Source organism: Physcomitrium patens, chromosome 20, assembly GCF_059467195.1.
Source record: "Physcomitrium patens ecotype Gransden chromosome 20, ASM5946719v1, whole genome shotgun sequence".
In the NCBI taxonomy this organism is placed as follows: Eukaryota; Viridiplantae; Streptophyta; class Bryopsida; order Funariales; family Funariaceae; genus Physcomitrium; species Physcomitrium patens.
The window spans coordinates 12,979,543-13,003,065 of NC_143429.1; the positions used below are offsets into that span (position 1 = coordinate 12,979,543).

Below are 23,523 nucleotides of genomic sequence, written 5' to 3' on the forward strand. Positions count from 1 at the left end.
TGCTTAGTAAGAGGTTTGAAACATATCGCATCAATTTACATATTTTCTACTTCCAAATATATGTATTGAAGAAGCATTGGTATTACCATTGAATTATAGTAATATTGAGGCCTACTTGTCCAATTCTTAGATTAAAATTAAAAAAGTCGATTGTCACACTTCACAGCAAAGTCAATCCCTTGACTCAATGTTTGAGGATCAAATAAGTTGAGCATCAATTTCTTTATCTTATATTATAATTCATAGAAAAATTTGCTAATAAAAATAATATCATTACACTTGATATCAGTTATAAGTTATCAAAATTAAGAAGCATATAATATTATGGATCGATTGTCCTGTTGTAAAATATAGATTTGTTGGTTACAACATAAGTTGCATCATGTTTTCTATACATGGATTGAAACTCTACCAAAAAAACCTCTAAATTATCTAGTATTGCATCCTGTTATTCAAGAAAAGATAAAAAAAACCACGATAATGCTGAACTTGAAAGAAGTGTATTAATGAATCTAACTTGTGATCTTAGAATTTGGTAGCTTTGGGATTGAAGTTCAATTGCAACTTACACTTGATTGATAAATCTTCAAAACTTAGATTTTGTGCCATCAAACTTCTTAAGCAAGGTAATCTTTGGTTCTCTAATATCAAAAAGATGTTTTGCCATAGGAAAAGGGATATGATTTGGTACAGATGTTGAAGCAACTCCAATCATATCTATATCTTTACTTCATGCCATTCTTGTTGTTCTTTGTAGTGGTAAACTGAGTTGATGCATCACAAGCATTAACTCCCTTAATTGCTCTTGAATTTTTGCCATTATATTCTTCATTTTAACAAGTTCTGCCATAATAATACTTTATAAAAACATATCTAATATCGCTTAAGACAAGCAGAAGAGAGGACTTGAGAAAAAAAAAGATACATAGAATAATATTAGTTTAGGAGAGGGTGATTTGTAACTTCTAATATGCTTATGTCTTATCAAGAGATAGGAATAATCTACTCTTAATCAAGAGAAGACAAAGCTCTAATATTATAAGTATACTCTTGTCAATTTTTCAAGAACATGAATGGAATAGATACATAAACTTTAAAAATCTGTATCAAAAGAAAAGTGACAAAATAGAAATAAAGTAATACGTATATCAAAAAAGAAATTGGAATGGCTATTGCCAAAAGATAAGGAAATTAGAGACTCTTGAATCTAAACTAGAAGCAAGAAACGAATTGACAAGAATGAAGAGGACTTCATTCTTGCCTCTATATATATTATCTTATTAGGAGCTACATGGCAATGTTTTATAGGACCTCTAATATGTGTTGACTTTGCAAGACACATATTTTAGCTTACAAGGTAAGTTTTTTGTGTGTGCGCCACATAGTTAACTTGTTCTTCAAGCTACCAATATGTGTGGTACATGGCTAACTTATTGACCAGGTTTCTAATCTAAAAATTCAATTATAAACACCTATAAAGTCAAAGTAGTATCTATGAAGCTTCTAAGAAGTTTGTATAGAAGATATTATAGAATTAACCTACTTTTATCTACTTTTATCTAATCATACAGGTAATTATTGGTTTACATGTGTATGTCCATAACATCTTATATACTAAGAATTAGTCCTTTGATTTATAGTAACTTACCTAAGATAATATTCTCTACAATATAACTTATTCTACTCTCATTTTTATTTATTTATTTTAATATAATTTTTACAATAATGAGTAAATTAATAACAAAATTAAATATAATATAAGAAGAAAACAAATCAACTAAGATCAATTTTAATATAAATAAATACTAAATAAAATATTAAATAGAAGTTGATTAAAATAAATTAATAAAAAGAATAAATATGATATTCAAAGCATTATGTCTTATCATCTTTTATCACCCTCCAACTAAACTAAAAGTGAATAGTGGCTATATTAAGTGTAGTCAAAGATTGGAAGATTGATCGCTTAATCTTTTCTGGTCACATGGGCTTGTAAAACCATACATGTGATGACATAATTTCCATCTATAATTTACTGACAGTTATATTAAAAGAAAATATGTACAAATAATTTGGACTTGCATCAGTGAATTCACAGCCAGAACCTTGCAAAATATAAATCCGGACAATGGAGAGAATTTTTTCGGAGAACCAGAGAGGATGCTTTGTTTTCCAAAATCAGTCGGTGGCTTGTTTTTATATCTCTGTTTTCGGTAAAGTTTGCATTTTAAGTACTCCAATGTGTAAATGGAATTTGAACATTTTACTGATCCTTTCCGTTCATTGCACGGAACTTGGAGTGAACATCATAGCTACAGTCGGTACGATTTGCCAATATCCCTCAAATGGACATTTGCAAAGCAAGAGTAACTTACAACGTGAATTTACTTGAAGTTGCAATGACTTAAAGTTGGCTCACTTAGAAGCAGCTACTTGAGGTGGTAATAGAAGCGATTGTGAAGTCTAGATTAAAATTTAATTAATCAATATATGTTCATTCAGCATTAGCAGCAAGACGAATGGCAATAAAACTACAGAAAGCTACAGTTTTCCTCCTCTATAAATGTGTCCCAATTTGAGGATACGTCCGTCGCAAGAGTTGCGCAACCAGTGTGAGTTCATAGTTGACCATGTAACAATAAGCGAGACTCTCAATCAGCCCACACATTCAATTGCACCCACCCCGTCCAAGCTCCGTTTGGAACGCATCAAAAAGGGATGTACAACCCTGCACTGGAGATAAAGCCCTCGCATAATGCAAGCATAATCGCTTCACTTTGTCACCTCTATAATGAATTTGTTTGTCGGTGCTTTGCAACCACAACAATGTAGCACATGGACGAGCATCAAGTAAGGGTAGGATGATGACCAAACCGTGTGGCACATTTGGTCTCACTGTTGCCATCACTTGCACGCATCATTGATCGTGTCCTTTGTAAGAAATAAAGATACTCCATGCCATTCACAGAACTCCAGCTGCGGCAACCTATTGACACAACCAGAGTAACCTCTTTTCTCAAAAGTTGATGTCGGTACATTCAATTCATAGAATCGCATAGAATCCCTGAAACAACGTCCGCCTGAGCTTAACTCCAAGTGTGAGGTGCAAGTCTTCGTGAAAGGTGAAAATCCTTAACTAGATCCACTACGGTAAGGAACTTCTTTCCCAAAAAATCTCAACAATGATGATCAGTGAGATGGAGGTGCCTTCTGAAGTTTGTCAGCAACCTCAGCTTGATGACTTTCAAGGTTGAGAAGTACAACAAAAAAAAAACCCCACAATACTCCAGAGAGTGAACACAAACTGCGATGCCAACAATTCATTTTCTGTGCCCTAACTAGCAGTCCTGATTAGATCATCGAGCACAAAGGCATTAAGACCGTCACTTTTTTCCAGGATAGACTTTCAGGAGAGAAGCATTAATTTCTAAAAATGAAAACAAAACGTTAATTGGTTACTAGACATATTGAAGTGAGCTACTAGACCTGATCGGCTGCAGTGCGGAGAAGTACACCACCCATCCCTGGAACAGTGACAAACTTCGACAGAAGCTCAAACTTTCATAAGAAGATTAGAACGACTATGATACTCACAGGTTTCAAGAATCAAACGAGTCATACTCAGTAAGGATCATTAGCATGACTTCTATTGAAGAGGAAAGAAGAAAATCCAAAGCATACCAGTAATGCAAACCAGGTCCATTCATGAAAACTCCAATGACCACGAAAGAGAGTCGTGTTTCTGCACGCCACACCAGAGTAATGTCAGATATTGCTGGCATGCTCCCTCAAATAACAAAAGATCCGGTCATACAAAACAATATTGCCTTCAAACAACGAGGACCAAAACGAAGATGTCCTCAATTTCACTCTATACGTTTATCCTTCAAAAGGGGGTTAATGCAGCTAAACTACAGAGCAGAGGGCAGTAAGAGACGTACACTTTTTTTTTAAAAAAGAGAGAAACTTTCGTCCCATAGAATCAAACATTTGCAACGTGAAATTCATTCGCTACACAACTCATCATTAGTAGATGCAAGATAATAACTAGCTAAAGCCATGGGGTTATGGACTAACAGCTTTCGTTAGAGACAAACTCAAACACTTACAAAACCTTTCTTACACCCTCTCAAGGGAAAAGTTCACAACCAGAACTGAACCTCCGTCTGGCCAGAACATGAGAGGAAAAAGCCCTATCATCAATCCAGAAGCACCGTGTGTGATCGTTTGGAATTCAGATGTCAGAAAAGGTAAATTTTATGCGAGGAACAGTTTTGAAATCCTTCCAAGGATAAGAGCGTTCAGACCTGGGCAATCAGAACCCAGGTTCTTCGTAGAGAAGAGACGTTCAGCAGCTGAATGATGTTGTATTGGTACTTTTCGCCCACTTCAACATCTCGTATTTTCACAATTTCCATGTAAGCGAGCGCAGAACGCTCGAGTCCCACGCTACCGCCGCCGCCTGCACTTTTTCTACTGTATCCATCTACTGCCCCTACTTGTATCGCACTCCAGAATCAAAAACCCAGCACAATACCTCCTCAAATCCACAACAGAGTCGCGCAGCCTTCATTGAACTTCTCCACTAAAGTCAGGTAAGTGGCTTTTTCCAACTATGCTCTCGTACACCTCAAGCCTCTTCTCCACCAGAACTTTGTAATAACCCAAAACATTCCCCAGCTTACAACAAGATGGAATTAAGAAAAATAAAAAGCTTTTTGTGAAGCTTGAGAGTTGCGAATGGAGCCTAAATGAAAAAGTAGCCTAATAAGACAGAACGAAGAATAAGTCAATGAACGGTACCACTAAGCTTTCGACAGTTGATTATTGACACATTGATTGCAAAAAGTAACAATGCAGGAGAGAGCTGACAAACGAGCAGATCAAACTTCTAGTGCGAACATAAATGATGAGCAGGGCAGCCGGCAGTGTACCTACTAGCGACAACCATTACAAGCACCCTCCAACGTGCAAATAATCGGCAGAAAGTGGGCAAAGTTTGTATCCGAATTCCTTAGTAACAGAACATGGCTACATGCCGTTGAATGTCGGCAAAACTCGGTTCATTTCATTAACTAGGCTTTTTCATATTTTCCTTTGTAGTTTGCCAATTCCTTGAATTCATTCAGTAGTAACCCACGCTTTTCCATTCAGGCACAAGGATTCCCTAACAGCATTGTTGTCTCCTCCTGAGTTGCTATTTGAACCAATGGTTTAGGAGTTCTCAAAACCTCTTTTAACAAATTATTATTTTAAATATTTATTGGAGGTTCATTAATCCCTGGATTCCCTGCAGCGCGGAGGCCATAGGCAGCTTGGCATTGAATTTAAGCTTGGCTTTGTTCTTGGTTCAGGATAGAACATGCAGTAGTTTCTTGCTTTGTCCTTCACTCATTCCGTTGAAGTTCTCGTTGAAAGCATTTCCATGCAAACCCTACATCGTTATTTACAGCACTCGGTTTCGGCATCATGCTAGAGCAAAGTCTCAAACAACAACCCAATTTGCTTACAAACTAACGAGACAACAAACAAGAGCATGGCACTCCCTGCAAGTTTTTCGATGCTGTGATTTCAAGACATATTCTACGATCTCAACCACCGCATATTCTATCCTGAAGATCTATTTAGCTACATTCGCAGACTACTTATTCTATCCGCAGTCCAGCACAAGATGTCTACAACTGAGGTCGAGTATCAAGGAAAACACGGAAAGAGGCTGCAGTTGCAAAGATAACAGGGAAATACTGCCACATACCCTCAGAATCACATCCCATCTCTCCAGTTGCATCAAGATCGGTGTAGCATCCACAAAACCAGAGAAGCCACCCACCGAACCCAACGCAATTGCGAACGCCAGCTTGCTCTACGGAATGGTGCACTTGGAACTCCTTTCCACAATATAACAAAACACCATGAAAGCACATGACAAATCTGTGGCCAACTCCACACACTTATGAACAAGGAAATAAAGCCAAAATGCAGGCATCTCTATGCTGATGAGGCTGAGGTCTCTGTCTTCACCAACTAAACATCCTTGCCCCCAAAAACCCTCCTCATTGTCTGCATTGTGTGGTATTCTCTACTGAAACCCATGTACAAGTTGTTCGGTCTCCCATTTCCTTCGCTCAATTCTTTCTATGATTTCATGGGCTGAAACCCACTTTTGTTGGCGTTCAAAAACACAGTTGTTCGGTGTTTTCACTCTGCTTGAGGATGTTCGCGTTCAAAAACAACAGTTGTTGGCACATGGAATTCATGTCTGGAAATGGGTGTTTTCACTCTGCTTGAGGATGTGCAGCCATAACTCCTGTTGCTTCAGCTGTGTCTTGAAACTCCTATTTGTTTTTGTTTTTGTTTTTTGTTTGTTGGATCTCCATTGGAGCGGAGCCGAAACACAAAATTACTGACCCAGCAAGCATAGCAAAGCAGAATTAGGGTTTACAAAATCCACAAATTGGTTGTTGATGGTGTTCAATGAAATTGTGATGAAAGTTGACAGTGAAATTGTGCATTACAGGAGCGGTGCTTATACATGTTTCTTAGGCCTTTTGATTTCTCCAACTGTGATGAATCTCTTTCTTCATGAGTCTCATTGCAACATTAATTGTTTGTTCCTTGCTTTGTTTTTGTTTCTATTTTTACGTTTATCTGAAATGTATACACCAGCTTTCAACATTTCATGTAGATATTGAATGGTATTTGAAGGGTTCGAACATAATTGAGTTGACTGGTCATTAAAAGAAATGTGTGGCTTGTCATGTGAATCATTGTTGTCTGATATTCATGGTTTGTTGCAGAATGAATTATGTACCAATCTAAGGACCTATTGATGGAAACTTCATGATGAAATGGGTTCAATGCCTTACACTCTCTCATTGGTGTTTCAAATATTTTCTGTGAAGTGAAATGATGGGTTTGAGGAAATGTTTGTGAAAACAATTACGCAATAAAATTTTATAAAGTAATAATAAAACAGAAAACGTAAAATGTTGTTTCAGTGTCAATGTTTGTAGAATAGTTGAAACAATCAAAGGATGAACTTAAAAAACAATATTATGTTGGAATACAGATTCACTTTGAAGACAATTTTGACCGTTTTTTTCTTTGTCAATCAAATGAACTTCAAACTTGTATACAAATTTACGAATTTGTGTACAAAGAGAGATAAACTTTTATGATACCAGTGTAAAATGATTACATTCTTTAAAATCCAATCATATTTTGAATTCGAGTATAATAATATTTTATACCAGAATAAATAATAATAATAATAATCAAATCTAACTTGAATGAAATATGTGTTGCCAGAATAGAATGACATGGAATAAATCATTTAACATGTTTATTTACTTGTCTCTTATATTTGGATTACATGTATTCTTATGCTTCTTTGTTCCTTTCTAATGGCATTTTAGGGGTCTTTTTAGTCAAGAGAGAAGATGACAAACCACCATTTAAAAATTTGTGAATTGAATAAAATCTAGAGGCTTCTCAATTTCACCCAATCAAGAATTTAAAAGTTGTATTCTCTCATCTTGTACATTTAGTATAAAGGCCCTTTAGCACAATGTACTAAAAATTAGGTCTTCTTCAAAATCATTTTTATGTATACTTTTTCTCTCTCTCTCTCTCTCTCTCTCTCTATATATATATATATATATATATATAATAATGAGAATTTTTAAATTGATCCAAGCATTTTACTAAATCAACCCACCCATCCTAAACATCATCAAAAACTTCTCCACCATTGAATTTGGATTGGGTAAAAACCAATTAAAAGATGGTTGGATCCACAACCAATGATGATAGGTGGGTGAATTCATGTAATGTTTGGGTCAATTCAACAATTCCCTATATTAATATACGACATTTATAGTAAAAAATCTAATAATTAAAACATTGTTAGAAAACAACAAAAAATAAGTCATTTGGAAGAACAATGAATAAAATGAAAATATATGAAACTACACCACTTACAATGTATAAACATTAAGCTCCATAATTAACTTATATCGTGCTTGAATATATTGCAATAACTTCAAAAAAAACATGTTTTGATTATTATACCTTCCATAACAAAGAATATTGTTATACCCACATATATTATATCATGCTAGAATTATCCCAATTTTTTTTAAAAAAACCTAGTGCACTAAATATTACGAAATGCAACATAGAATACCAAAGAAAAACGCAAAAGTTCAATAATCAAATGAGAATTAAAGGAACATATATAATATTTATCTATTTATTTATTGGGTGAGGAAGGTTCTAGGAAGGGCACGGGGACTCCCTCCACCCCTTGATGCGCATTAGCTACGTCACATGTCACCGCCATGTGCCATGTCAGCACTTCCAGCTGGCGGCATGCAATAGGGGCTCAATCCGCGCTGTTGCCATGCTGGCTTCTGTTCACCAACTTGGGCGCCAGAAATGATCCATGGGTCACATCACCCCCATTGGACGAATGAAAACAATTTCACATTTGCATCCATGCAACGGATGGATGCTGATGGAATGAAAACTTGTAGGATGTGTAATGGATGAAAGATGGCTTCCTTGGATGGTGTTTGGTGGGGAAGCTTTGGTTTCATTTCCCCTGGGATGGATGAACGTATCGAGCATTCCGTTGGATGAATGAACTTTCTCCCCTTATAGTAATTGGATTTTTCATCCTTCGTTACACATGCCAATGAAAGCTGGTCATCCGTTATAAATATACATTTTAGGGTTTCAATACACAAATTCAAACATAGTTTTTAGAATACTTGTGATAATTTTATTGCATGTGGTACTTTTTTTATATATTTTAGTTTTGATTGTTGGAAGTCCTACTGAGTGTAAGGCTTGTCTACAGGGTTTAAAATGTAGCACATACTAACTATCCTTAAAGAATGAGAATGGTGATATGCATAATATGAAAAAGTGAAAGTCACAGCTGGTATATTTCTAAAGCTACTTTTTTAGTGAATAATTCCAGGGCATCATTACATGAGAATGGGGGTGTTTCAAATTGGGAACTCATTATGACAAAAATCGAAGATCAATTTGAAGTTCATAAAATAATGTTGAAGACATTGATGTAAAGAGTATGCAAGCAAATGAATCATTCCTTTTTATTTTTAAAATTCAATGGCAAAATAGAATTGCATGGCCCATTATTCAAAGGAAAAACGAAATGTGAGTAGTTGTGCCTCACGCATTGCTGCATGTGTTCCCATGACATGGAATGCTATGAGAATGCTGAGATGGCATCTCCAAGCTCCTGTTCCCAAAGTTCCCAGAGGAAACTAGGGTTGACATGGTGTTTGGCCTGTTTTAGTGCAACCATGACCATTGCAAATAGTCTTTGTCTAAACATAGATCACATGATCAACGTATGATATGGGTGTGTGTATAAGACATGCTCCATATTGTGTATGATGAATGTCAAAAATTAAATCACCCATGTTGAACATTTCATATATATATGGGTTTATGAAAAGCCCTCCTGTTGTGAAGTATTATTAGGTAAAGGTTGCTAGATCCTCCCAAAAACAAAGGTACCTAGTATAAATAATACATGGGTTGTGACTCATGTCTCTCCCTTGACCCATTCAACATGAATGTGGTTGACCAATTAGCACCTCATGTGCTGAGCTGCATCAGATATTAACTAATCTCACTTTGCCTTTACTTATGCAACTAAATATACACCAATCTGCTGATTATTTGGTGGAGATTTTGGGGGAAAATGCTACATGAGTGGAGTAGCAGTTGTTTATTTTTTGAGGTTTTAAATAACTTTGTGCCAACAACTCCACTGTTGAGGTGGAGCAATGCTATTGGCCCAATCAACATGCTACATATTGGTCCAAGTATTGAAAAGCCTGTAATGTTTGCAAATTATGCTCTTAGTTATGCTCTTAATATAAACTTGTAATTTTTTTTGAATGAATGTTCTTGCAATTGGCTTAGAATTGGACAAGGACTTGGTTTCATTGCAATCCCAAAAGGTTCAATTTAAAATTTAAATGCATTGTTAATACATTAAGTAACAAGTAGCCATAATTTACATTGTGAATCATAAGTATATAACAAAGTATTGTTGGATGGTTTGATTTATTTTTAATGTTGTACTCAGTAATAATTTACCATGTTCAACTTGAAGATATAACAAAGGAAGACTTCTGAACTCAAATTCACAACCTTGAACATTAACAAATGGTAATTTTTTTTGAGGTTAATGTAGCCATGGTACTGTCCTATAATAAGTTGTCATAACAATAAATTAAATTCAACACACAATATGAGTTTGTACTTGTCTGTGTGGTGCCAAGTATCCCAGGAATCAGACACACTTGTAGCAATAGAAAATGTCCCAGCAAAAGAAAAATAATTAAGAAAAAATTATACAATATTAATGTTAACAAAACAACAACAACAACAACAATAATAATCCAACTGTTATTATTTTCAGTCTGATCCAGCTGGCATTTATATTTTAGTTTTTGATGTATAGGAACACCCATATGTACACGTACACATACACAACAGAAGCTAAGAACATTACCAAAGTGAACTTTTATTCCATTTAATATTATTATTATTATTATTATTATTAATCAAGGTTCAGATTTGGTGAAGTGTGGAGAATGTAAAAGAATAAATAAACGACAAATGGGGGTGGTTAACGAACAGTGGAATGGATGCAATATGTGGAAATGGAATAAAAATGAACTATTCCAATGTCATTGTGATGGTGAAATGCAATGGTCACTATCTATGGAAAATGATTGAAGATTCTATTTTTTAAAAAAACTTGGTAATCGCTACCAAAGCAAAGCAAAAAAGGGGAAGCTCAAAGGTAGGATCAAGGGAGGACCACACTAAATAAAATAAAATAAAAATAAAATAATATGATACCACCCATTATAAGGGGCCCCGATAAAGGAATCACCAGGTCCAATAGAGGGCCCAAGCAACCACCAGGAAGGTCCCCTTTGAGTCTGATTGATGATAACTGATCAACAGACCAGTCCATACGGACGACGACATTCATCCACGAAATGCCCCCCCCCGCATGCTCCACCTCAGCAAATTTCACATGGAGCACAAAACACGGGAACGCACTGGACGACACGGTACCACCCGGCCAGAACTACCTACCTACCTACCCACATCGACGACGGGCGTCCACGCACACACATCCAAGCGGCGCACATGGGCGCTACACCACGTCCAACCGACGAAGGAATGACGGAGCGCGGAATCAGGACGCAGTTCGTAGATATCGTTCGTTGAGATTCTCGACGAATCGTTGGACGAGGAAGTGGTGGTGGGGGTGAGAGGGTCGATCCGAGCGAGGTGCGGTGGTAGGGTCACGGCGTCGTCGAAGTCGTCGCTGTGCAGGAGGCATCCATCGACGCGGGGGGGGGGGGGGGCCGTCTTGCGGTGGTGGAGGTGGTGGTGCACTGTTCCCCGAGGTCGATGCGAATGTCCTTCCTTCTCCGTTTTGTTTTTTTTTTTTTTTTTTTTTTTGGTATTGTATTGTTATAGTTTGTTTTTTTTTGTTTTTTTGTTTTTTTTTTTGTATTCCGAACTGGGTGTGGGGTGTGGGTGTGTGTGGGTGGGTGTGTGTGGGTGGGTGTGTGGGGAGTGAGTGCGAGTTGCACTGGGGGTGGGGAGTGGGAGTTGTGCTAATGTTGTAATCGCCTGCGAGAAAGCATCAATCTCAGGTGGATGCGGAACAACCCCAGGTGGTGGTGGTGTTGGTAAATGCGGCTTCGGTGCTCGCTCGCTCGCTCGCACCGTATCCACCATCCCCTCTCATTCCTCCTCCTATACTCTAGGATCTGGGTCTTTCCCTTCTGGGGTGGTGGTGGTGCTGGCTTCCTCCTCCCTCTCGGCTTTGTTTCTGCGTCGTCGGTTTCACGAGGCGGAGGAGTGTCGGGAGTCGAAGTGCGGGATTCCAGGTTGGTTTTTCTGTCTGCTTGATTTGTATTTTTATCCCCTTCCCGCTTTTGGTCTAGTCGTGTTTTTTGGTGGGTTTGTGTGGGTTAAGGGACATGGTTTCTAGGTTTATGCTCCGCACGGGGGGAGAGGTTTTGGATGGTGAGGTGAGCTACAAGAGTTGTGGGAGGTGAGAGATCTTTGTGGGGTTTATTAGTTTTTTTGGTATTGGATAGTTGAGGGGAAATGGAGGGAGTGCTTTGGTAATGTTTGCTCACAGATCTCGCGCAGACGATGGTGTTGTGGAAATAGTGAGAGATCAGAGAACGAGGGACCAGCTTGGGAGTGAGAGCAGTAGAATCGCTGCAGTAGTGGGGTGAGATCTGGGTGTGAGAGGTTGCATTTTGGCAGAGGGAGTTAGTCCAGTTTGTTTTGGAACCAGAGGTTGAGAGGCGGAAATTGGGTCGGAAGAAGATTTATGATGACTGAGTACAGGCGCTGGGATCCTGCTGAGGAACAGGATATAAGATGCGTTCGACTGCGCAGAGCTCTGGAATCCGCCCTTTTTCTAACCTCTGCTGGAGTTAAATTACAGGGTAGAGTTCTTGCAACCCATGCAGGGCGACCAGATCTTCAGCTCGAGGTAGGCTGTAATGCCAGTGCCGCATCAACCAACCGAGGTCACTTACGCCTTGTGCACGACTGTGGGTCATTGAGCGGAGCCCCATGAGTCTGCGATCTGAGGCCAAGAAGCAATTGCATGAGGATAAGGTTGAGAGGGTGGAAATGAAGGAGACGGAGACCATTAGGCGGCCGCTGCCTAGGTTCCAAAAGGACTCCACGAACTCTGTGAGCGCAGGTCGCGAGAGAGCACCAGTTTCGCCTCGGACATGGCCGCTCCTCCCTTTCTTTGCGGCTGTTTTGTGTATGGGCATTCTAGGCATGCGCCTTCTACCTCCCTCCAAGTATACCAACTGGGCTGATCCTTTCAAGAGCTGGGACCCCCAGGACAAGGTAGGCATCAAATTTCATGCCCTAACTCTACTCCCGACTGCTCATAAGTCACCGCTGGGTAGCTCTGAGTGTTATTTGTTCCCTTTTCACATGGCGGAACCAATGCGCTAGACGAAAATGAAGCAGCTTAGGTCAGAGCTAATTCAAACCTCACCAGGTTCAAATCGATATATTCTATGACATTGAACTCTCGCAAATATTTTGGTAGCCGATCAGGTGAATTGTAGACCTTATGTCTTTTTCGTCCACGTTTTTGAGCTATTGGTGTTTTCGCTTGTGTTTTTAAGGAGGAGCCAAGTTCTCTGATCGAAAATGGGTGCGTTTGAGATTTCAGTGTTAGAGTAGCTCGTGATGTCTTTCTTGTGATTTGGCATCTTTCATACCCACCTTGCATTTTCTGCCAGATCAAGTTGTGTTGAAAGCTTACCCACATTTTGCTGCAGTTTTGAAGTTAATTTAGCTCAGGTGCAGTGATGACATCATTCAGTTTTCAAAGCCAGGAGATTATCTTCTTATTGTTGGTACTGCATTTGACATGGGCATGTGAGGCTGAACTGCGAAACATTGCGTAGGCAGGATTAACGTATTGAGACTAGATTTTTGTAGCTATCTGTGGCTAGAACTTGAGAGCCATTTAGGTTTTTATTCCTGGTTGCGTTGACGCTCGAAAAGGCGTTGCACAGGCATGTCAGAGATCTCAAACTGTGTCAAGCCGTTCCTCCTTGTCGTTAATGTTGAAGGGTATCTTGGTAATGGAACAGTTCCAGAGATCAGAGAGACAGTGAAAAGTTTTGCTGTGATTCTTGCCAACTTCATGGTCTTTAAGGGGCTATTTGAGGGAATGCGGAGGATGGGATAAGGGCCCGACGAAGTGTAGTCAGTGAAGCTCAATCGTAATAATTGGGTGACTCGTGTTGGCACTTGAGCTGATACGTGATGTTTCAGTTTTGAGGTTGCGTTATCAGTCATATTCCCATCTTCAGGCAGTAAGCTGTATCTCTTGTGGGGGAAAACTTTTGCTGATTAGGTTGTAACAATGCATTACCCCGCAGAGACATGATTTGAGGGATACTTCATAATATGGATGCAGTAATACATGAGGATTGCACCTTATCAAATTTGCCATGTTTGTGCTTTGGGCGGATCCGCGCCCAAGGATGTTAATGCTTGCAATTCTATCTCCTTACCGAAAGTTTGAAATGTTCTTTTAGGCACTAGTTATCAGAATATGCTTCACATTAGCCTCTGAAAAATTTTCTCGTTTTTACAGCGGTGGGCTTTTCCCAATGTAATGGCATCTTTCCACTCATGGAAGCGCAGTCAGCTTCAGGACAATCGTAATGCTTTTGAACAGGGGCTTCAGGCTGTTGTGTTAGATCCCATTCTAAATGCAGAGTCTGAGGAGGGAACGAACTATTCCCTGAAGAGGGAGGACGAGCCCATTGACGTTGTAAAGAGGGAGGATATACATGTTTTTGTTTGTACCGATGAAGCTGATCTTCGACCCCTTGCTGTATTGATTAACTCCAGCATGGCGAATTGCCCGTAAGTCTTTCGCTTTGTATGCGACTACCTTCTCACCTAGGCTTTTTGGCAGCTTCTATTCCAATAAATTCTCTATCTTAATTAAACTCTGTACATCGCTTGTTTTTAGAACGGAAGTCCCGGGTTCTCGTTGTACTTACAGTCCCTTTCGCGTGTCGAAATCTAAAAGAGTTGGTTGCTTTCTCTTGGTTTTAATGCACCTTGAATCAATTCGCAAGGTTGCTGTTGTTGTTTCAGTAGTGGCCCTCTTTTGTTTTCTAGTTTATGTTCTGAATGTGACGGTATAATTGTTATTAACGCTTGTTTCGAGTTGTACCATTTGCCTCCATTCTCATAACTTGACTACGTTTGTTATAGTGTGTGAATGTCTTGTAAAAGATTTAGAATGATTCGGAATTGAATTAATCGACTAACACCGATGTTGTTCTTCATGATGCCCTCTTGTTAAAAGAGTCCAGTTCTTCTCTTGTCATTATTCTTGCCTCTCTTGAAGTGAAAGAAATTTTATACATCATTCTAGGAACTGATTGGTGGGTTTTGTATTCAACGTCTTATGGTTGTAGATGCATCATGAAAGCCCGTTTCCGTACACCTTTGAGTTTTCTAATTTTCTTTTTTTTGGGTTCTTATGTTAACAATTCCAACGATTTGTCATTTGACTGCAGACATCCAGAACGCCTTTTCTATCATTTGGTCATGCCCTACAGTCAGAGGAATGCTGCTAAACGTCTAAAACATCTGTTTCCGAATGCTAGAGTTGAGATGGCCGAGTGAGTTTGTCTTTCTCAAGAATTTTTTCTTGCCGAACCATTCTTACTTGAGATGCTTTGATTTTTTTGATTTTTCGAAAAAACAATGTCAGATTGGTCTTTATTAACAAGCGTAACTCTTTACAAGAAATTCTATGAAATCTTTTTAGTGAACCCATCACCTGGTTCGATTCGGGATTTTTTGCTGTATAGTTTTAGTTTTTCTGTTTAGTACTTCTTTAGTGCGCTTTGTCACTCATCCCCTAATCAATTATCGGAGTTGTCTTTTTTGGTTCGACACAGAAAGTATATCGACATCCGTGAGGTGGAAGAGCATATCACTTTCCGGAATGACACTGGAGCTCGCAAGGAGCTCGTCAGTCCCTACAATTTTCTGCCATTCTACCTGCCAAAAACATATAGCGAAATTAGGCGAATCATCTACCTAGACTCTGATATTGTAGTAAAGGTATTTATTTTCGAGTCTGTTATGCTGGCTTTTCTTAATCTTGATGACAAGTATCGAAGTGGGTACATGGTTTCTCTCACATGTTTCTTTTGTGGATTCTAACTGCATTTATTTTCGGGCGTCCAGTCTTATCGCTGGTCCTTGGTGATGGACATGTTCCACTTGTGCAGTACTTTGAGGTCTCTCAAAGCATCTGAATTCTGTACTTTTTGTCGAGTAATTGATGATACGTTCATTTGACTCATAAGCAATGTGCATCTGATTGTTTGACAGGGAAATTTGGAAGTGCTGAATGATGTGGATCTTGAAGGTCATTCAGTGGCGGCCATTGAAGACTGCTCGCAGAGATTTCAGGTTTACTTCGATTTTGCACAATTGGATGAGATTCATAAACGACAGGGACCAGATCGACCAAAATGGCTACCAGATGAGCCTTTCAACAAATCAGCTTGTGTGTTCAACCGGGGGGTACTTATTATCGATACCAATCAATGGATTGAACAGAACATTACCAAAGCTATTGTTTGGTGGATGGATGAATTTCGAAAGGCAGACAAGAAGGCATTATACAAGTATGCACTCTACCAAAAAAGAGTACACAAAAATTATTTTTGTGCTTCTTTATCCCTCATTTGTACATCATCTATGCATTTTTCGCAGGTTCTTATTGTGCTTTGGTATTTTTATCCTTCCAGGGCGGGTATGTCACAGCCACCCTTTCTACTTGCACTCTACGGGAAACACAAGGTATTGGATGAGACATGGAACGTTCGAGGTCTCGGTCGACCTAATCTGAGTGATATGGAGAGGATATACTACAAAAAGGGTTGGAACTACACTTTCGATCGAATCCCTTTCATGTCCCCATTTGCCGATGAAGCAAATATCCTTCATTTCAATGGAAAATATAAGCCTTGGAAGGGCAAGCGCCATCGTGGAGAAAACGACGACATTATTTCGATTTGTGGTGATCCAGAGAAAGGCCAAGAATGTGCAGGTTTATGGTGGGAGTATTTGTCCCCAGAATCCAATGATTTTTTAAAGAAGAAGCCCTTGTCGAAGGGTATTCTGTAGGATGTAGAGTAGGACGTCTCACATTTCATTTCATTCTCGTGTTTCGTAGTGCAGCTTAGTTCTGGGTTCACAATCAGCTTGTTGTGTAATTGCCGTCCCATATCCTGGGAAAAATTTAAGACACGTTTTGGAACTTGGGAGAGCTAATAGGAATCTGGGGGCAGTGTTCCTTCAGGTGCGGTTTCTGAGCTCCTCCTCTGTAAACAAGGGCTAACAAGTGGCTCATGTGTCTGGTTCTTCTATAATTCCAACAGCATTGAGGCATAATCGAGGAAAATTGAGGCATTCATTCCTTGTCTATTTTGTCCATGCCATAGTGTACGATGTCAACTATGATGTCTACTTTTATGTTCCTCTTCTCGCTGCTTTGTATCTGAGAAGTTTACTGACTGTGGAGTGTCCTCTCAATTAAATAGGCCAATAAACCTAGGCATCCCCCACGCAGTATTAAATTTCAAGCACAAAATTAGGGGATGACGTTTTGAGATGGCAGAAGGATCAATCGCTGAAAGTTCCTCTTAAAAAAAAACCTTTCCATTTTGGAGCAATTATTCTTAACTATGAATTTCAGATGAGGATGAATAGTTTATCTTCACTTATCACCTTTACGGAGAATATCATGCTTAAAGCTGTTTCACTCTCAACATGTGACCAGTTCCGTCTTATATTACTCTCGATATAAATCTGTTCACGTCAGGAAATGGGCGCATACTAACATTCTAACCATGATATCTATTCACTTCCATTAATCCCGAATTGCAATTAGAATTCATTTCACGACCTCTTTGTAGACGATTTGTCATTTTTCGGTGTTATTGTTATTACTGCGGGAAGTCACAAAGTGCAACTAGCATCAGCTTGTCGTGTCCGCACTTGCTGCTATCATCATAATAACTATTATACCCATATACTCCAGGTTCAGTGGTACTCAAAGGTGAATGTGCTTTCGATGAACTGTCTAAAACAACAAAACGATAGAATTAGGAGCTCTCTGGTGTGAGAAATTACGCCGACACAAACTCGGACCACACAATTTGTAGTCACACTCATCTAGATTCATGCCGGTGATGGTTGTAACACTGGTGTTCGCTTGTTTGGTTTCAATATCTCATCCATTTTGGTAACGAAGCAGCAAAGTTTTGAGTGTCGCAAGTTGAGATCACATCAACTTACGGGGCCGATTCACCGCGAGCACCTTGATCTTCATGCCATCAGAGCAGTGGCCGGGGATAGAGCAGATGAAGTAGTGGACGCCGGGCTTGTCCAGCAACATGGAGGTGTCGCCATCGGCGAATTCGGGACTCAGGACCTTGGTTGTGGTGCACTGGTTGAAGTCATCGAAGGTCCCCACCTTCACCACGTTGTGCAACTCTTGCATGTACTTGAACTCTGGCAACACCAATCACCACCACCCCCCATTTACTCGTCCCTCAGTAACTCTCACCGAAAAACCACAAGAAAACGCACGATACGCAACGCATTGCAGCATTCGAAACTGTCAATAGTGATTCTCGCTGTTATCAACACAACCATAGGAAGCAGAGAGGGAGATAGAGGTTACTAAGAGTGTCGCCGACTAAGTATGTCTTCCCCTGGATGGCACTGAAAAACTTATCTCCAGTGGGGAAGTCCCACTTCACCTCGTACTCTTTGCCAACCGGCTGGGCACCAGCATCAGCCAACGACGCAACAGACAGCGCCACCAGAATCACTACCCACACTGCCATTGCCATGCCACTTCCCTGGCCCAATGAACTTCGCAACCTCGCTCTACAATACAATGAGCGCAATGGACCCACACTAGCTGTTGAGATACGCTAACAGGATGAAACATTCAAAAAGAACTGGGTACACATGGAAATCAGACACAAGTGCTCAAAACGAAGCGGATGCGAATTTCGTAGAGGCAGTTTAAGACAACTACTAGTACCAGGACGACCAGCTATCAGTTTGCAGGCAGAGGGTCCTCGAGTAGTAGAACAGCAGCCAGCTATCATCTGCCTTAAAACACTGCCAGAGACTGGACCTGACTGTGGAGTTATAAAGGTCCAGTGACTGCAGGGTCGCGTAATGAGGAGGAGCGAGGTGGGGAAGATGATGGTGGTGAGGAGGAGGCACGGAGGAGGAGGATGGAGGGCTAAGCATGGATTCATAAAAGCAGTGGCCCAGTGGGGCATTGAATGCGAGAAGCGGGAGGGTGGAAGAATGACACACGATCAGCTGTTCTTATATGGCACCCACTGTCGTTGCTCATCGTCGTCCTTGGATCTCCATCGCCGTGCCTGTCTTCCGGGTAGCTCCGTCCATGTTTCAAACCTTGTTCTGTTTTCACCTTTCGCTGCCTTCAGTCGGCGTTAAAGTTCCTCTGCGCCACTCTCTTTTTCCCTCTCAGTGGTTGTTTCGTTGCTCCAACAGAACTTGACATTTTTCTCTGACATTATACTGTGGTTCACTGCAGCAGCTTGACTTTGCTTCTTCTTCTTCTTCTTCTTCTTCTTCGTCTTTTCGAAATAAAGAGTTGGTCGATGATCAGAAGTTGCAGTTTTGTGTTATGGATTCAACTTGACTCACCGCCGACGTCCCTGGTAAAATTCTTACCAACTCTCAAGAGTTTCTCTCATCTTAGGAAACCATTCTAAGTGCAAGCTTGTATTCTAACCACGATGAGTCTGATTGCAGTGGTGATTTTCGACAGAGTTGAAGGAAATTGCCATAGCTTTAGGAACTCGGAAACCTGTTTTGGGAGAGAAGCTATCAGAATGACTCACAAGGCTGCTGCGTCGGTTAGAGCTTTATAGAAAATGAAATGGTTAAAGCACCAAATGGATTATTGAATAACATGAAGTTTTACATGTCATTATTTGGATAACGCTTCTCGATTTCTTAGATTTTGTATCATTACAACCGATTTATGTTATTCTGATGAATTTTTATGGTAGTTTTTGAGTGAAGGATCGTCAGACCAATGAATGTTTTACAGATGTGAATTTGTTGGACATCAATTACTTAAAACTGAAATGTAGCATTGTTTTTTTTGTTTTTTTTGTTTTGTTTTTTTTAAATTTAAAGATTGTCTTATTGCTAGAAATGCGAGTTTTATTACCATATAAAATATGAGTTGATATCAATCGAATGTAAATATAGTGTGTAACTTATAATTTTTTTTAATGTGCATTCAGGTTTCCGTTTGTTTGTCTCCGTGCTCACACCAGTATCTCGTCAAAGCAGTGGGTATGAAGAGGCTCTCCACCAGCAGTTGGTGCATGTCGGAGGGTCAATTTCTCGAAACTAGGAAAAAGAAGAACACGATGCATTGTTGAACTGTTTTCAGATTTACGTGTACTAGACCCAAGCCATGTTTTCACATAATCTACAACCCACAAGAAGCAGAAGCAAAGGGAAACAAGACTGAGCACCAGGTTTCACCTCAAAAGCAAGCTCTAGTTTTAAGTTATCAAAAGCAAGTTTTATGAAGTTCACTTGCTCAACCAAGTAGACACCGCAAGTGAGTTAGAGTCGACACAAAAACTCCCTGTTGGAGAAGCTAAAACCTCTAAACAAAACGCAAGACCCACCGGCTGAAACCTTCTCCAAATTGTGCTTCCAGACATGGTTGATCTCGATCATGCCTCGGATCGGTAACCATGCTGAGAGCAAGTGATCAACCGACTTGGCAACTGCGCTTGGGGCTGTTTAAGTGTCAGACAAGATTTGTGAAAACTCGCTTGGTGCAGATGGTGCGAGTGTGAAAGCCACAAGCACAGGCTCTAGATTCGAGTTGGTGCCATGCAGGAGCATCAGCTTTGAGGAGCCTTGACGTGCTTCAAGGTGGGTGAAGGCAGCGCAGGCATGCGTCGGGTTGTGAGTGCAAGATGGAGCTCGATGGGCCCAGGAACGTGCTCAACGTGGAGCATGCCAGAGGATGATGGAGATGACGGGAAGTGCAAGCTCTGCAGCCGACAGCACCATCCTCTTCTTCTTTCTCAACATCAATACTTGCAGGGCCTGATATATATATATATATATATATAAACTAACAAGACAGGCCAACACAAACACATTCTTGTAAAAATTAAGAGTAGCTTTGTAAAGAAAACTTACACGACCTTCCTAAGGAGAGGATCAATCATGCCATTTGTGGGTCCACAACCTGAATCGGACACTGTCACCATTTTGCAGTTTTGTTTTTGTTTTTGTTTTTTGTTCTTAGTGTTACGACATTTTGTGTTGTGCTTTTATGTCGTGAGTGGACTGTTCCGATGTCAAGCGGAAGAAGAAACGGCGACTTAATTGACATCGACTCGAGTTGCATTTCTAGCATTGAAATCCAGAATGCTTTGAAAAGTAAATAATCTTCTTCCAGATTGTTCCGTATTCATTTCTTTTCTTCTTTTGATTCCAGTATTTTCCACAACTCTTTATCAAGTTTAGCAAGTAATTTTTTTACCCTTCAATAATTTCAAGAGCATCTCTCAGACAATATTCTTGCCCTACATTTGATGAGCATTTAAGAGCAAACAAACATGAAAACTTTCATTGATTCACATCCAAGAAAAATCTCCTCTTGTTTATTGTTTGTTTATTTGTGTTTTCTTTCTTTCTTTCTGAAATTGATCACTCACCGTGCAACCTCCTATTTCATACCACACATCCATCAAACAAATAAAAAATATATAGTGGAAAGAACCCACAGAATTGGCCTCTCTCCAAAATTCCACTTCGGAAAGAGTATCACTGTTTCTCAAAGCCAATTCTATGGCTTCAATTCATTGCTGAAACTGTGCAAGAGGTAAGCTTTTTCCACAGTGGGGCATAAAAACCTCCCTTTATTTTTGTTTTCATAGCTTGAAATGGGGTCTGTATTGACTCTGAAACCATGTCGGAGGGGGACTTGGCAGAGTTGCCAGTCAGCACATGTGCGTGGTGGGTGGTGATGGTGTTGGAGGCCCATTGACAGGCACCGGAATCCACGTCAATTGTGTGGATTTCTCTTCAGAGTTGTGCATGTGGCCTTGAGTTAATTTTTCTACCTCCTCTGACTTGGCATGTTGTGCTTCCATTTGCTTGCTTGCTTGCTTGCACCCCCACAAGAGAATAAAAGCTGGCCATGATTCTTAGCTTAAGGAGACAAAGGTGACTTTTGTTGTGGAGAGCGATGGTGTGCTTAAAAGAGTGCTTTAGGGTTGTAGCACATACTACTCACAACTTGCAGAATGGGTTGTTGGATTTTTTTTTACAGGAATGTTAAATAAACCTAGGCTTTTACTAAATTGACCCACTCATCCTAACCATTATTAAAAAAAAAAAAAAAAAAAAAAAATCTTCTACATTCATTTCTTTACTATTGGATCCAAAACCAATGAAAACCAACCACATTCATCATGGTTATCATATTCTTCATCATGGATTGATCAATTTAGTAAACATTTGGGTCTATTCAACATTCCCCTTTTTTTTAATATGATATTCATTTTCATTTGTTGAATGAAATTTTTAGCTTGTCATTATGATTTTGGAGATTTGGAGGTCAATCTAATACATGATTTACATTAAGATCATGATTTTGCTAGCATTTGGTGTCATAGGATTTGGACAACAATTTTTACTTAATAGTGATGGATAACTAATAGTTGTAAAGCAATGCCAAGAGGAGAGTTGCAAGAAAGGTGTCTACAAATCTTTAGAGGTTTGTTATTAAAAAATATTAATTAATTTATTGGAATTAAAAATAAAATAATAAAGCAAGAATATTTTATTCTTAAGAAATATGTGGTGATAACTACATATGTAGGAAGCAAATCCTTCAAGTCAACTTTCAAACAACAATTTATTTAATTTAAAAAAAAAGAAGAAGTGGGCAATATAATAACAATAATTTTTTTTAATAGAAAGATAATTTTTAAAATCATTTTATTATCTTTTAAAACTACCAAAACTTACAACTCTTCAACTTATGTAGATTTCATATAAGAACATGTACAATGCAAGAACAACCCTTAGACTATGATCATTTTGTTACTACTATAATATAACATCAAACTAGAATTTTTACATGAATTTTACTAAAATAGGTGCACAATGAATTCAGAATAATTAACTAGTCTATGGCAAACAACATCAACAATTAAAAAGAGAAGATATAAATAAAATTAAAAAAGGTTGATGCAAAAAATTAATATATATTTTTTATTTTTATTTCTTTATAAAGAATAGAAATGGGATCTCTTTTTGAGTTGTTAATTATTAACAAAAAAAAAATAAAACAAATAGAACATTTGTGTAGACTATTACTTAAAAACAGATAGATATATGTATTGTCTAGATTTATCACATGAAAGTTAAGACTATCAAACACTTGTTAAATTTATTAAAAAATGAAAATCCTAAATTGATTAGCAACAATAACAAATATTTACAAAAATAATATCACAGGCAAGCAACAATTTAATGTAAATGTGGATAATTTTATGCTTGTTACAAAGAAGAAACAAAACACACAAAAGAACACAATCCAAAAAGGTATAATAAGAATCAAAAGAAATACAAAAATCAACACAAATTCTTCTATATAACATAAAAGAAATATAAAATATAGTACAAATGCCTAAAACATGAAGAGAGGTTATAAAGAAAAACAATAAAACAACCACTAATACAAAAAATGTCTAGGAGTGCATAATATTACACCTAAGTCAAGAAATAAGTTAAAAAATTAGTAGATGAATTTTTTTCATGATG

At 38.8% G+C, this 23,523-nt stretch overlaps 3 protein-coding genes and 1 long non-coding RNA gene across 18 annotated transcripts; 2 read left to right on the forward strand and 2 right to left on the reverse strand.

Annotated features, from left to right (window-relative positions):
- Positions 1-2,244: 2,244 nt before the first annotated feature.
- Positions 2,245-8,218, reverse strand: LOC112273114 (uncharacterized). 11 transcript variants are annotated; one of them, XM_073529211.2, is made up of 6 exons: positions 7,981-8,218; positions 6,533-7,557; positions 5,756-6,403; positions 3,682-3,742; positions 3,487-3,524; positions 2,245-2,986 (listed from the first exon to the last, which is right to left on the reverse strand). In XM_073529211.2, the coding sequence occupies exons 3-6, from the start codon at positions 5,922-5,924 to the stop codon at positions 2,847-2,849; spliced, it is 408 nt and encodes a 135-aa protein (XP_073385312.1). In that variant the 5' UTR covers positions 5,925-6,403; positions 6,533-7,557; positions 7,981-8,218; the 3' UTR covers positions 2,245-2,846. The 11 variants fall into 11 exon arrangements, 1 of the variants encoding a protein (XP_073385312.1); XR_012216148.1 differs by lacking the exons at positions 2,245-2,986; positions 6,533-7,557; positions 7,981-8,218 and adding exons at positions 3,035-3,064; positions 4,308-4,764; positions 4,935-5,434 and having other exon boundaries at positions 5,756-5,893; XR_012216145.2 differs by lacking the exons at positions 3,487-3,524; positions 6,533-7,557; positions 7,981-8,218 and adding exons at positions 4,308-4,764; positions 4,935-5,434 and having other exon boundaries at positions 2,749-2,986; positions 5,756-5,893.
- A 3,262-nt stretch (positions 8,219-11,480) lies between these two features.
- Positions 11,481-17,074, forward strand: LOC112273236 (uncharacterized). Of its 3 annotated transcripts, none has more exons than XM_024501727.3 (7): positions 11,481-11,957; positions 12,530-12,948; positions 14,219-14,493; positions 15,159-15,263; positions 15,546-15,711; positions 15,985-16,283; positions 16,407-17,074. In XM_024501727.3, the coding sequence occupies exons 2-7, from the start codon at positions 12,661-12,663 to the stop codon at positions 16,783-16,785; spliced, it is 1,512 nt and encodes a 503-aa protein (XP_024357495.1). In that variant the 5' UTR covers positions 11,481-11,957; positions 12,530-12,660; the 3' UTR covers positions 16,786-17,074. The 3 variants fall into 3 exon arrangements, with proteins under 3 accessions (XP_024357495.1, XP_090101528.1, XP_073385505.1); XM_090245402.1 differs by having other exon boundaries at positions 11,660-11,957; positions 12,455-12,948; XM_073529404.2 differs by having other exon boundaries at positions 11,817-11,957; positions 12,555-12,948.
- Positions 17,075-17,580: 506 nt separating this feature from the next.
- Positions 17,581-18,971, reverse strand: LOC112273242 (basic blue protein). Of its 2 annotated transcripts, XM_024501739.3 has the most exons (3): positions 18,716-18,971; positions 18,347-18,555; positions 17,581-18,174 (listed from the first exon to the last, which is right to left on the reverse strand). In XM_024501739.3, the coding sequence occupies exons 2-3, from the start codon at positions 18,516-18,518 to the stop codon at positions 17,945-17,947; spliced, it is 402 nt and encodes a 133-aa protein (XP_024357507.1). In that variant the 5' UTR covers positions 18,519-18,555; positions 18,716-18,971; the 3' UTR covers positions 17,581-17,944. The 2 variants fall into 2 exon arrangements, with proteins under 2 accessions (XP_024357507.1, XP_024357506.1); XM_024501738.3 differs by having other exon boundaries at positions 18,347-18,971.
- LOC149987301 (uncharacterized) lies at positions 18,856-20,971 on the forward strand. 2 transcript variants are annotated; one of them, XR_016499106.1, is made up of 3 exons: positions 18,856-19,078; positions 19,244-19,370; positions 19,965-20,971. It is a non-coding gene; the product is annotated as an uncharacterized LOC149987301 (long non-coding RNA). The 2 variants fall into 2 exon arrangements; XR_016499105.1 differs by lacking the exon at positions 19,965-20,971 and adding an exon at positions 19,465-19,605 and having other exon boundaries at positions 18,937-19,078.
- The last annotated feature ends 2,552 nt before the right edge of the window (positions 20,972-23,523 follow it).